The sequence below is a fragment of the Engraulis encrasicolus genome, chromosome 15 (assembly GCF_034702125.1).
Source record: "Engraulis encrasicolus isolate BLACKSEA-1 chromosome 15, IST_EnEncr_1.0, whole genome shotgun sequence".
In the NCBI taxonomy this organism is placed as follows: domain Eukaryota; kingdom Metazoa; phylum Chordata; class Actinopteri; order Clupeiformes; family Engraulidae; genus Engraulis; species Engraulis encrasicolus.
The window spans coordinates 33,426,248-33,440,632 of record NC_085871.1 but is presented as its reverse complement, the minus strand read 5'-3'; the positions used below and the strand labels follow the sequence as shown (position 1 = coordinate 33,440,632).

At 46.0% G+C, this 14,385-nt stretch overlaps 1 protein-coding gene across 1 annotated transcript in view; it reads right to left on the bottom strand.

The window, feature by feature from the left end:
- Nucleotides 1-1,187: 1,187 nt before the first annotated feature.
- LOC134464240 (FERM and PDZ domain-containing protein 4-like) overlaps nt 1,188-14,385 on the bottom strand; it is a 41,209-nt gene continuing 28,011 nt past the window's right edge. The window contains exons 9-14 of the mRNA XM_063217715.1: nt 12,380-12,506; nt 11,717-11,806; nt 11,103-11,285; nt 7,587-7,722; nt 6,271-7,347; nt 1,188-4,588 (exon numbers count right to left, since the gene is read on the bottom strand). Coding sequence (XP_063073785.1) covers nt 1,209-4,588; nt 6,271-7,347; nt 7,587-7,722; nt 11,103-11,285; nt 11,717-11,806; nt 12,380-12,506 — 4,993 coding nt within the window. The 3' untranslated portion in view covers nt 1,188-1,208. The remainder of the gene's footprint in view (nt 4,589-6,270; nt 7,348-7,586; nt 7,723-11,102; nt 11,286-11,716; nt 11,807-12,379; nt 12,507-14,385) is intronic.

Here is a 14,385-nt window from a genome sequence, read left to right as displayed (position 1 = left end):
TAAAGTGCAAGACATTTAAATTATAATAAATAAAAATATTATAAAATGTAGTAGGCTTTGGACAAAAGCATCTGCTAAATACTTAATCTTCACCATTACCATAAATGACCATGTGGACAAAATGTGAAATCAGTGAAATGTTTGCATAAACACAGCAATGTTTGTCGTTAAGTGATGGGGACACATGACCAACATTTCAAAAGTAATAGTTAAAACACAATAGCTGGAAAAGTATTAAATAATGACATGTTATACTATGGAATTTCATAAATAATCTGTAGCATTAAATAATTTAGCTAATTTAATCTCTTAGTATTTGTATATGTGTTAAAAACACTATAATATTTTATTTAAAATTGCATTAAGAAGCACTAATAAATATTGAGCTGTGGAACGTTAGCTCCTCAGTAAAGCCATTTGACCTATTTTCGCAAGTTGCAAATATGTAACAGCATTTTGCTCAAGATGTTAATAAATAAATTAGGGGTTTAATCCCCCCTTTAAATTCTTAAAGTTCTATAGCCTTTAGATGGATTCATATACACTGTACTATATACATTTTTTACATATAAAATAAATATGCACATCCTAATGCTTACAGCAGTTTATCTTATTCTCAAAAGGGGGTTTTCCCCTTGGGTCCATATATGGCTTTGCAATTGTACAGATATCCTGGACTAAAAGACATGTATACCAGTCAGAGCAGATATACTATAACAGTCTTTCTAAAAATCTGACCTCCAATCAACTCCAGTCAACTTAAAAATACCCTACAGCCTAATATCATGCAGTCCAGTCAAAACAAAGACACGTGTAGTCAAGTCAACAAAGTTCAGTTCAGGTTGAGGAGTTGTGTTCAACATTTACAATAAATATTCTACATCTCATCTCGGCTGGCGCAGAGTTGCCCAGACCCCTCTGTTTCTGAAGTTACACATATGATGTACAGTACTTTGAAAACACAGTCCAGTCGGCATTTACAGGATCCAGTCCAGTCATGCTAAGGGAAGGGACCCCTTTGGAAAACCTCTACAAGAAAAAAGTCCAAGCTCTCAAAAGGAAAACGTTTACTGCACTCTTGCTTGAACTTTTTTCTTTATAATTTTCAGCTAATTTTGAATTCCTGCTTTCACCAGCACTTACTGTAGAAGCTGTGCACAGATTCTTGGAAATTGTGCATTTTCTTCTTCTTCAAAAAAAAACCCCTCTTATTTACTAAGCAGCGTCTTCAGCGAGCGAGTAAGGGTGTTGGCAATGGCAGACATGGTGCTGGAGTGTCGAGCCAGCGCCTTGATGCTGTGGTCTCCCGGTGAGCAACCGGAGGCGGCCTCGGCGGCACGCAGCAGACATATATAGTTCATGACCACTTCGTCCACCTTGGCCACCACCTCGCGCTGTTGCTGTGCCGCCGCGGCCCCCAGCCCGCGTACCAGGCACATGCAGGCCTCCGACAGGCAGCACAGCACCTGGAAGCTGCAGGTGACGGCCAGCAGCATCTCCTCGGGGCTGCCGTGGGCTTGGGCCATGCGGCGGCAGGCGCGGCCCAGCTCCTTGGACTCGATGGACAGCAGGTGCTTGTACTGGGCCAGCTCTTGGGTCTGGAGTGGTGGGACGCCACGGTCGCCGCGTCCGACGCTGGAGCGCACCAGCGCGATGAGCTCGCTGGCGTCACGGCGCACGTCGGCAAAGCCGGCCGGGTAGGAGTACATGCGATCCTTGAGGGCATTGATGCGGGCCAGGCGGTCGCCGAAGCTCATGTTGTTGAGGACCTCGCCGTAGAGCTGGTCTCCTTGGGTGTCGAGAGCAGGGTTGGGGTGGTTGAATTGTGACAGCCCTGCTGCAGCGGTGGCTGCTGCTTGCAGATCCCCCTGGCATCTTCCGGAGCATCCGTCTCCATCCGTGTCTTCCTCTTCCGTCTGGCTTTTCCTCTTAAAGAAGCAGTAGCTGAAAGGCCCATGACATCTCCAGGGGCTGGTGTCCAGCTTCTGGGAACCCTTCATGTGCTTGCCATCCTTCTGCAAGGGCAGCATGACGGAGGCTCGGCGGCTGTCCCTTGACCAGCAGGTGGTTTGCGAGGACATGGAACCCTGGGAGTAGCTCTTGGATAACCTCTTCTTGGTGGGACGTCGCTGCTTCGTGTCAGTTGGCTGGATGGCCACCTGGTTGGAGTTGGAGCACCTGGTTGCCGAGGAGCCACGGGACCGGTCGAAGAGGACCTCGACGCTCCCCGAGCCTGCGGTCATGTTGCTCGAGCTCCGCCTGAGTTCGCGGCTCCGCCGTAGACTGTTGGTGGAGGACAAGTCGGCACACTGGTAGAGCAAGGGCACCTGCCCCTGCATGTGGTTCTGTCTGAGGGGATTGGGCGATTCCTGTCTTGGTGGTGGCACGGGGGAATGGACATTGAGGTTCCTTTGCGGGGGTGGCGGTGCTGGATGTGGAGGGGGTGGTGACGGGGGAGGGGGAGGCACCGGGGAGGTGCAAGAGGAGGAGGAAGAGGTTTTGGCTTGCCGGGGGTAAAGAGGAGGCTGGAAGTCTCCCGCTCCTGTCACCACGAGCTGCTGCTCAGAGTGAGCTACACTGGGGGTGGCAGAGAAACACAGAGAATCATTAGGGGCCTGGTGGACCGCATGCTTCGTCCTCCAGACGTCAGGCCTCGAGCAGTCGTCAGCAACACCACCACCACTGCCAACACCACCACCGCCACGGGACCTGGACGAAGCTGACCGGCAAGGCACCCCCTCGCGGACACCGTCCCTCTGAGCCAGAGACAGGAGCCGCTCAGGGTCCATGCCTCGCGCAAGTACCAACTCGCCCTCCAGGCCGGAGAAGGAGCTCCTCCGCGGGTGGCGGCCCCCAACACCAACACCTGCATGGCTTGTCATCATCACATCAACACATGGGTCACTGGGTCTCTGAGCATGCATATCAGGACTCCTCTTCAGCTTAGCAGGCAGAGTGGCAGAGTGATACAACCGAGGTGCTGTTTTGGCGCCGTGCTGTGGTGGTGCTGCAATCGGGGCCAGATTGGGGTGTGATAGGTTGGGGCTCACGAAAGGCAAGGGTGAGGGTGACATGCAAGGACATCGGGCGATCGTGTTCCCCTTACCCCTAGCCATGTCGAGCAGCAGTGGGTTATTCACTAAGTGCCTTCTGTCCTTCCTGCCTCCTCCTCCTCCTCCTCCTCCCCCCTGGCCCGTGCTCTGCAACTTTCCCCCCTGGTGCATCTGGCTGACGGTCAGGTAGTTTATCAGCTGCCTATAGGCCTCACTGCCCTCCTTGGTGTTTAGGTTTTTAACACAGCCCGGTTTTGCATGCAGATCACTGAAAAGGTTACTCCTGCGAACTATACCTGTGGTCTCTTTGATCTTGGAGTTCCGCGAACTGCCGGTACCGGAAGCGGGACTGGGGCCGCCCTCGCGAGACCCGCTGAGGGCTGGGTCAGAGCCGGAGGCGGGTGGATGGATGTTGGGCAGCATCTTGCGCAGCAGGGCCGGGTCGGCGTGCGGGTGCGAGCTCGACGGGAGCTGTCCCGGCAGGCAGTGGACCAGCGACGATGCCGACTCTGACAGGGTCATGTGTTTCCCGTCGGGGGCGGCGGAGAGTGGGGAGTCGGTGGGCGTGGCACAGGCACTGCTCCCCGAGCTGCCGCCCACGTCAAGAGACGAACACTGGGAGCTCTGCAGGGAGTTGAGCTGGGCCTCGCACTGCAGCGATGAGATCCGCTTCGCCAGGTGGTACTCGCACAGCCGCGCCACCCCGGGCCTTCCCCCTACTCCTGCCGACTGCCCACCGTGCTGTTGGTCCTCCCCCCCTACGCCAAAGTCCACCTGGTAGGGCTTATGGGCCGGCGACGGTTGTGGAGCGCTCGGTAGGTTGTCTATCACGCTGCTGTTGTCTGACACACTGCCATCGTCTCGGATCTCGTTGGAGCCCATACGATCCAGGTGGGGGATGCTTAGCATACTGTGTCTCTGGCTGGACATCATTCCCTCCTCAGGCAATGGCGCACGCCTCTGGATCATTTCACAGAACGAGGTGCGCTCCACGTCGAACTGGCCCCTCCTTCGGCTGTCCCTCGCCGTGAAGGTGTTGTATTTCCCCGTGTTGGGGTCGTACCCTCCTTTCTTGTGGTGTCTCCCGGAGCTCGGACGTTTGCCATGGTAGGAATTAAGCACGAGCGTGCTCGAGTGCCCTCTCGCCATGTAGTCGGTCAGGGACTTGTCCTCCATGGCCTCGGGCTCCATCTCGATCCCGCCCGAAGGGAGCGTCTGCTGCTGAGGAGAAGGTACCGCTCCGGAAGCAGGCTGGGGCTGGGACTGGGACTGGGGCTCGACCTGCCTGTGGCGCGGGCTTGCTTGGCGCGGTGGCTTCGGGATGGGTGCTCGCGGGCATGGCGAGACAGGGAACTCTGTCTTCTCCTCCAGCAACGGCTGGTAGCCCTCGGTGGTGGCCACCAGGAGGCGCATGTGAGCCTCTGAGAGCTTGTGGGCGGCGGCCAGCTCTGAGCTCTCCGTCATCTCCGAGGAGTTGGTCTCGTTTCCCGAATCTGACGAGGACGCTGGGCTAAACGTCCGAGAGAGAGTGCTTCCTGTAAAAAAAGTAAAAAAAAAACCATATTATTTATTGTATCTTCTTATGTTTTAATGCTTTACTCTTTTATCTCCTACAAAACTAAAAAGTTATTAATTAATCAAAACTTAAATTTTCTTCACAACAAATCAGATATTATTAAACCAATAGGACAAAAACAATGTAGCGTAACGAGGGATAATAATTACAGCATGATTATTAAACCATTCACAAAAACTGTCAAGTCAGTTGGCTAAAGCTACTAATTCATTCTAAACCGGTTTAACCAGCTAAGCCATCATTACAAAGGAAATACAAACAAATGAAAAATGAAACAATTTTCATTTATGAAACACATAATCACAAAACCTTTTAAGGTCCATTTATGAAAATCTCACAATAGGGTTTGAAGTAAAAAGGCTTAGCACTGTATTTGGCAGATGTAATTAATAGGCCAATATTCACAACACAATGATGCTATAATCCTTCTGTTATTATGATGCTGTTACAGTGAACACACTACCCATTTCATTCCTTACACAGTGCACATTGTTCTGATGGAAACCCTCAGGCTAAATACCGTATGCAAGCAATAGTATTGATCGTTGACAATGGCAACGTGTGAGGAGATCAATGGAGCTTTCTGTTTGCCTATTTTTTTTTTTAAATAAAATGAATACATTTATGTATCAAACAAAGTCAGTGTTAGGTTAGGTCACCTAAATCATAAAAGAGCTAATTTTATAATTCTGTAAGAATCGTGCTGTTTTCTGAGGTAACTGCCTAGCCATATGGGCAGTGTGGTATTGTCTCAGTAAAGCAGTCACACTTCTCTCAGATGTCTGACACAGAGAAATTTGATAAGGTAGAGTCGGTTCATGAGGGATTTCTCCCAGAATCTGCATAACGTATGATTTCAAACTGCAATCCTATTGCCATGCCATGCCATGCCATGCCAGTTTTGGAGATTTGGAGAATGAAGGAAGTCACACCCATTTAGGAGAGTGGACTTGATCTGATTTTGTTGCTTTAGTGAAATGTGCTAAGACTTATCTTAGTTACCCTATTAACAATCTTTGATATATTCCCTATCCCCTGCTGCTGCAGACACTCTTGTTCAAAATGTACTGTATCTATTGCGTTTGAGGTGGGGTCTCCTCAGATATTAGCTCAGTTGCCTCTCTACAAAATGAATGATATGCGTTCCTGTATTGCTATTTCAGTCTGATATTTATGTCAATGTTCCAGCCAAAGACATAGGTATGCAGGTTAATGAAGCATCTGTGTTTTAGTAAGCTAATTTAGTTACACCGCCTGGCCTGACACTATTCATCTATACCTAGAACTCATCAAAGTAGTCCGCTTACAAACACTTATGTGTGGGGGAAATCAGGTGAATATGCACAAGAATTGCCATCTATCCGTGCTGTTCTGCTCTCCTGCTCTCCTTGAATAAATTTCTTTTGTGTGTATGTAAGTGTGTAAGAAAGAGTAAGAAAGAAAGAAAGGAACAAGCAAACAATAAAAAGAAAGAAAGAAAGAAAGAGGAAGAGAAAAGAAAGAAAGAAAGAAAGAAAGAGGCATAGAAGAGAAAGAACCAAACATACAAAAATAAATAAATAAAGAGAGAGCGAAAGAGAAACAGAAGGGAATTGCTTATGTGTGCGATCATATTGTATTGACTTAAGATTGTGGAGTGACCTGGAGTGCTGTTGGGCCGTGGTGGCCTTGCTGGCTCCTCTGCCACTGCCAGCGCCTCCAGTGCCTGCAGCGTGGTGACCACTGCACGGTCCAGCCTCTTGTCCCCACTGCTGCTGCTGCTGGCTTCCCCGCGCGTGGGCACCGCATCGATCAATGACACCGGGATGCCGTCATTGTCACAGGAGGCCTGCGCCTGGACCTTGCCGTTCCCATTCCCGTTCCCATCCGTGCCCTCCTCATCGGAGCTGTCCCTGAAGCCGGGAGGTGGCGCAGCGATGGCCATGTTCAGGGTTGTCAGCAGCGCGTCACTCTCCTCCGTGTCCTCCCCCTCGGGTGGCGGCAGCGACGTCAGGTCGATGATGTCATCGCTGGAGCCCGAGAGTGACAGAAAGGTGGGCTTGGGGACGGGCGATGGGGGCCCCTGCGCCCCTCCTCCTCCCGAGTCCCCGACCTCCTCTCCGTCGCCGCTGGTGACGATGGAGTCTTCCTCGCCGCTGCCTTCGTCCTCGTCCTCCACGTCGTCGGGCGTCTCGGGGTAGCAGAGGTGTCGCAGCAGAGGCTCCTCCGGGCCTCCTTCGGCATCCGCGAACATCATCCTGCCCTCGCCAATGTTGCTGTACACCACGTTCTTGCCAAACGGCATGGCGTCCGGAACCCGCAGGCCGCCCGCGCCGCCGGGGAGGAACGCAGACCGCGTTGCCTCGTCGCCAGGACTCTCGTCCGACATTAGCCGCTGGTAGCCCAGATTCTGGGGGCTCACCGTCTCCGGTGGGGGCTCGCTGAAGATGAACGAGACTTTGGTGTTTCGGGGTGAGTCGTGGGGGCGTTGGCGTGGTGGGGGCAGAGGAGGCGGTATGGGGCTCCTTCTTCCGCTCGAGGGCCTCTCGCCACCGGCCATGGGTGGTCGTACGATGTCAACGCGGAACGGAGAGCCAAGGTTGTTTTCCTCGGCGTGGACCTCTGGGTACTCGGACTCAGAGTCTCTGGGGTAGGTTTGGCCAGGGCAGCCCTGGGCAGTTGGGTCCTCGAGGTCTCCGAAGCCTGAGCTGTACGGCCACTCTATTCCTCTGTCTTGGTCTGGAACGTGACAACAATAACACAACACTCAGAGATTTTTTCCCTTCACTCCTTCCATTTTAGAAAAGACTCAAGGTTTGGGCTATGGTCATAATTCTAATTTCATTCATCATTACAATTTCATTCAACAAAGGTGCTCTGACCACTTGAGCTGATACAGTTGCATCTATGCAAGGTCCCCACACACAATGTGAAAATAACAATAACAACAATTATGGTCATCTCTCTAGAGAACTCACTGTCCATGTCTGCCATGCTGTTGCTGTGGGCCATGTTGAATATGGAGCGCCTGGAGTCCACCAGCAGTCGGAAGTAGCCTGCCGTCATACAGGCCAGATTCATGGCGTCGCTCGACTCCATCACCAGGGTGATAGGCTGTTCAGAACAGAACCAACATACTTAAACATATTTAGAAAATATTATTATGTAATCTTGAAGCTCATTTATATCAGCTGCATGCCTATAAAATGCTTGTAGCCTCATAACGCACAGTGTTCTGCCAGTGGACCGTTGTACCTCCAAACTAACAGTTAACATTGAGTCCTATGAGACCAGTTAGCGACCAGCTATTGGCCTTGAAGTGCCTAAAATTTGCATTACGCAACATTCAGGCTCATGATATTTGAGACAACTTCATTAAAAATCTCTGCTTGTTTGAGATGAATGAACACATGCTAATGAAAGATGAGAGTCTTAGCATATTTAGAAAATACTTATTAGCGTGTTTTTATGTGCTTCAGAGGCTGAGATATTTAGGTTTTTATCAGCTTGAGGGCAGCTTTTCTTAAAAAGCTTGTAGCCTCATAACGCACAGTGTTTTTGCAGGTGCCTTAGGCGTCAATGGTTTAAAAAAAATGAACTAGCATACTGGGACTTTACACAAAGCCATTATGACTGGGTTATTGCCACTCTGGTAACAGAAACAAATGTATAACATGGGCCATGTCTCTAGCCATGTCAGGCTACATGCCATAAAATATTATATTGTTTCCTCATATTTCAAGTAAAGATGGGCTAATGGGAGCTGAACCAGATGAATGTCAAGTGAAATGCCTTGCAGTAGAAGAGTAAATGTTTTTCCATAAGTGTATATCAACAAATATCTCTCAAATGTTTCCAAATTGGTAATGAAATATTGGTACTGATTGTAATTATTCCAGGCAAAAAGTATCCTGAACCTGAACCTAAGACTGGGGTTCCCAACCTTTTTCAACTTGGGGCCCACTCGAAATTGTCAAAAATGTTCGGGGCCCACCTCTGACCCAATTAAGAACACAGTAAAAAAAGAACAGTTGTTTTTACGGTAAATTGCTGGCAGCAGTGGTTGCCAAAGTCTACCTTTAATCAAATAATGGTATATTTCCTTTTTACATTTTACGGTAAAATTATGACAGCAGTGGTTGCCAAAGCCTACCGTTAGATAAATAACGGTATTTTTTTTTTTTACATTTTACGGTAAAATTATGGCAGCAGTGGTTGCCAAAACGTACCGTTAAAAAAATTACGGTAACTGATTGGACTGATTATACTCAGGTGAGTCCAATGATAGAGTTGCAATCACAGACAACTGATTGGCCTTACAGCCGGCCAGCCACCTAGCTAATTGGCAACCAGTGAGCAGTACAATGCAACAGTCCCTGTTTAAATACATGTTCAAGTGAACCATGTGACCCGAGTGATGAAGCATTTGGCAGGTGCAGGCAGTAAGTTAATCATTGCATGACAGCCCTTAGCACTCAGGTGAGGTCAGGAATTGATTGATAGATTGATTTGGATGAAGTAGAATGACAGTTTCAAATAGACTGGGCTACTTCTAAGAGACTGAATCAAGGGATTACTGTCCCAGGTAGACTTTTTCAGATTATACTAGCCTATAGGTATATTTTACACATTAAATGAGGCTAAACTGTAGGCTGTTACCGGAGAAATAATAAGTTACAGTGAATTACTGCAAAATGGAACATGTGCAATCACAAGAGATCTATTGAACTAAAAGAGGACAAAAAGCCTAACACGACCAGAAAGAGCACCTACTTTTTGTAGTATACACAATGTGAAGAAAAGCAGAACAGAGTTCTTTGTCTGTTGGTTCACAATTTGGTTCACTAACAGAGGATTGAGTTTGGTTCACTTATAGGGGACTCAACAAAAATGGCTGCTCATGTTGCCAAAACATTTGAAAATTGGGGAGGCATGTTTTCATAACTCTCTAGGGAGTTAAACATTAACTCTCTAGCTCTCTTAGCTCAACAACTCGGATCCAGAGGAGTCAAATAACACTCTGTAGTGTTGCTGCAACTCTTGATGTTTAGATTTTGGCTGAACACCAGTCTAACTCTGATCAATCTAACTCTGACAAATTTGCTGTGCACATATGTGTACACCAGTGAAAAATAAAGTCATGTACCGTTTCTTGACTACTTCATCTTCACTTAACGGTATTTTCCAATATTTTCTTTTCAGTGAACAGTTCAGTATTTTCTACATATTGACACCAGTGAAAAATAAAGTTATGTACCGTTTCTTGACTACTTCATCTCACTTAACGGTATTTTCCAATATCTTCGTTTACAGAGAACAGTCCAGTATTTTCTACATATGACACCTGTCAAAAATAAAGTTATGTAGCGCTTTTTGACTAAATAGTAGCTTGCCATATTTAGTACAGAGATAAACTGTTTTACATTTTACGGTCACTGACTGTTGCAATTTGACAGTTTTTTGCCGTAATTTCAACGGGCATTTTTACAGTGAATAAAACTCAAATAAATCAACAACACACACCAAAATATGATTATTATTTTTGATTTTTGACAGGGCTTTGAACCGGTTCAAGGAACGAAAACGAAAACCGGGAACTTTTTGTATTTTACTTGGAACAGAAACGAAACCAGAAACGTTATTATTTTTTATGTTCTGGAACGGGAACACTTATTTAAAAATAATGGTAACCGGTTAATACCGGTTAATACCGTTCCTCAAACAAACAAAAAAAGTAGGCCTTATTATTTTCCTGCGCACGTTACCATGACGGCTGAGGTTCACGTCCTGTGTGACATCACACATTCTCTGACTGAATGGAGAGAGAGCTGTGAATTACAAAGTCTCCACTCCACATCTTAAATAAGAGAAACCACTGTCATACAAAAGGGCAGAGTTTCCATTGCATCATTGTGAGACATTGCAGAGAAGCGTGTGTAAAGCACACCGAGAATGTTGTACGTTATTGGGCATCCATGGCCGCTTCAAATATGCACAAACTCACAATGTCCATCATAGTGCTTCCCGTGACCCAAGTCATTGAGTCATTGATTTTTCATCATTGAGGTTTATTCTCTGCTTCTCCTCTTAGGTTGTCCCTGAATGACAAAATTCTGGAGGATATTCTTTTCATCCGCTTGAATAAACAGTTTGGAATGTAGGCTGACTCATTTGCACTTGTGTCTTTCTTGGTTAATTAACGTCAGTTAGGCCTATCAGGAGTAATCAGCTGACAGGAACGAAATTAACCGTTCCGGGAACAATATTTTTTTGTTCTAACCGGTTCCGGAACATCAATTTATTGGTGGAACTCATAACCGGAAACGTTATTATTCCGTTTCTGTTCGGAACGGAACGTTTGGAAAAAAATAACGGTTCAAAGCCCTGATTTTTGAGTTCAAGGCCCACTTGGAATACCTTCAGGGCCCACCAGTGGGCCCCGGCCCATAGGTTGGGAATCACTGACCTAAGGTATAATGCTGTCCCTACATTACCTTGACGTCCAGGACATGCAGTTCCACCCTGACGTTGGTCTCGTCCTCTGTAAGTATCTCGATGCGATTCACGTGACTGAAGTCCGCTAGCAGAGCCACCAGGTTGGTCTTGACGTTGATGACATGGCTGATGCCATATCTGGGCCCCACCAACAGGATGACGTCTGTCTGTTTCTCATTTTGCTGTAATGTGAGAGAGACGAAGGAGGACATGGAGAATCTTTAGGGGCCCTTTTAGAATATGAGTTTCACCTTCAACTTCAGTTAACTGCAGAGACCCCCAGACCAGCTGTCCAAATTTCCTCATTCGTAGTTAAAAATAAGAATTTGAAGAGCCCAAATGATAAAATCTGCTACGGAAAACGTTACACTTACACAGATTTGTTTAACGAATTACTTTTCTCGCTTCTAAGGCAAATCTTGGTTAATTTATACATCGGTAACTATTAAACAAATGCATTGGTTATCCAACAACTAATAGCATTGGTAAAGAATGCATGGTTGATGTACACTTAACTTATAGGGAGGGATCATCAAAGAGAGTTGTTTAAATTCATCAGGATAAAATGATACTTGAAGAGAAAGGCATAGGAGCAAAACAGAACAGTGCTTACCAGGAGAATAGATTTGAATATTCGTCCACCATACAACCTCAGCTCACTGAGGTACTTCAGATAGTACACCTTTGCCTGCAGTACCGTCATCTGAGGTCAGCAAAACAAAAACGAGACTTAATTATCATAGCATCAAGTAGAAGATGTTCAAACATCTTAAACATTTGTGCCATTGAAGTAACGTGCCAGGCAGTATTAACTCTCATATTTTTTTGTACAGTTTTGTTTTCCTTTGCTGGGGAAGTGCTTTCAGCTTTATTATACCATAACTTTATACTGACACCTGCCATTAAAAAAATAAGTGGTGCTCCAAAGTAGGAGTAGGGAAAGTGAAAAAAGACACTATTTTAATACTTGGCCTTTCCTATAAAGTGATTCTTTGTAGGCTGGAGGCAAAACTTCTAAGCACCAGTAGGGGTCTCACTTTCACTTCGGTTCCCCTGCCGTGCCTGCCTACAGTATGTATTAAAGCCGGACAGAGATCAGTGCCATCTACGCAGGGTTGTATAAAGTGTAAGTATAAGTACTCTTACAAATGTAATTACAAGACTAGATGTATGATATAACATGGTTTCAACTTTGTCATATCATATTAAAAGTGTTGTAATTACATCTGTAAGAGCACTTCTACTTGTACTTTGTACAACTCTGCGACCTACGTACCTTCTTTCCCGGAGGCACTAGGTTCTGGTTGGTCTTCAGGATGTGAGTGAGAGCCTTCTTGACATTTTTCTCCTTCATGTGAGACAGCACAGACGGGGGAAGGAACAGTGCAAAGCCCCACTCTTTTCTGTGAAGGGCACAGAAGAATGGGAGGAAGTGTCAGACAGGTGCCAAAAAAACCCTGCAGTGTTAATTCAACACGTTGAGTGTATACTGGGAACAAATACACTCTAGAAGATTGAAAACAAGCTGGTCCACTTCAAAGGAGACTGGACCAAGGATGACTGGAGCACACGGAATATGTTTTGCTAATATTTATTATGGTGCAACCATGACTAACGTTTCAACACTCTAGAAGATGTTGGATTGACACTTGAGGTGTTTAAGTTACACTGCAGAATTTACTGTGTATGATTCCAATGAGCAAGCTAGGACGAGCAGCATTCATAGACGGTCATTTGAGGACGATATTAGTATTATTAATGCCATCCTAAATGGGGTTGGAAATGATGTTCTTTCTAGCAACCCAACATTTTTACCAGAGTCGCTGACTTTGCAGAAATGCAGGGATGAACTGAAAGACACCAGGCATGGTGCCTGAACTCTGGCCTGCAGGAACAGTTGGCTTTACGATTCCTTGTAGATCATCATAATAACTTTGAAACGTTTGGATCCGTTCAGCCATAGAATTGTTTCTTGCTTCGTTTGCTGCAGATGTAATGGTGGAATTGGGGCTGAGAAATGGTTACTCAATGGAGGTACTTGAGAGAAAACCTCTGTTGTAGAAAATGATAAAAACTTTAAAATGTTTGGTTCATTTCAAGCATACAATTATTCATTGCTCTAGGTCTTTCGGAAGTTTTTGAGAAGGTGAGTTGTAAGTCTGAGTAAAGATAACTTGTGATCAAACTCAACTAATTTCTGAATCGGCTGTCTGAAATCTGGAATGAGGCAGTAGGTTTTACATTGAAATCCTTGCAGGGACTGAGGTTAAGTTTGCAATGTTTGGTTCATTTCACTGGTAGTTTATGTGGATGCATGGAGTTGCCCGTGTGAAGATAAATCTTTGGAGCAAGACCTTATGAGTCTGATGCCTGAAATCTGACATAAGGCAAGAGGGCCTTTCTAGAAGTTAACCCATTTTAGCCCAAGGCACCTGCAAAAAAACACCTGCTTAATGCCTTAAAGCGATGGTTCGGAGTAGAATCGCCCTAATGCCATTTGAACCGTGACACCCATCCACCTTTACACCCGAAGTGTTTTCTGCCGCAGACTTACATCAACAGAGTTGCCGTGTTATTCGATGTTTATTCCGGTTAGCTTGACTCAAGCGCATATGGATACTGGGCACCGTCTCCAAACTTTCCCCACAAAAATAACATGTCATTACACCAAACTTCTGCAGTAGCACGAATATGGTCTGTACTCACGAAACGAAGCATTTGGAAGTTTGGAAATAGTCCAGGAGTTTAGTATTATCAACACAAGCTGAATAGCTTCTCTGCTGCTAAAGCTGTGCCAACGTTACTTCCGTCATATGAGACAAGCCCGTAAAAGTCTTCAACAAACTTCCAGACGAGAGTGTTAAAAAAGTTTTCATTGAATTGTGATTAAGGCTTATATTTTCAAGGCAATACTTAAAAGATATTTCAAATCTTACCTACTATCAATTAGACAAGGATTTTCGTTATCAATACTGATGCTGAATTCACTTTTCATTGTGCATATTATGAGCTTCGTTGAGGACTCTTACATGCTTGTCTTAGATGACGGAAGTAACGTTGGCGCAGCTTTAGCAGCAGAGAAGCTATTCGGCTTGTGTTGATAATAATAAACTCCTGGACTATTTCCAAACTTCCAAATGCTTCGTTTCGTGAGTACAGACCATATTTGTGCTACTGCAGAAGTTTGGTGTCATGACATGTTATTTTTGTGGGGAAAGTTTGGAGACGGTGCCCAGTATCCATATGCGCTTGAGTCAAGCTAACCGGAATAAACATCGAATA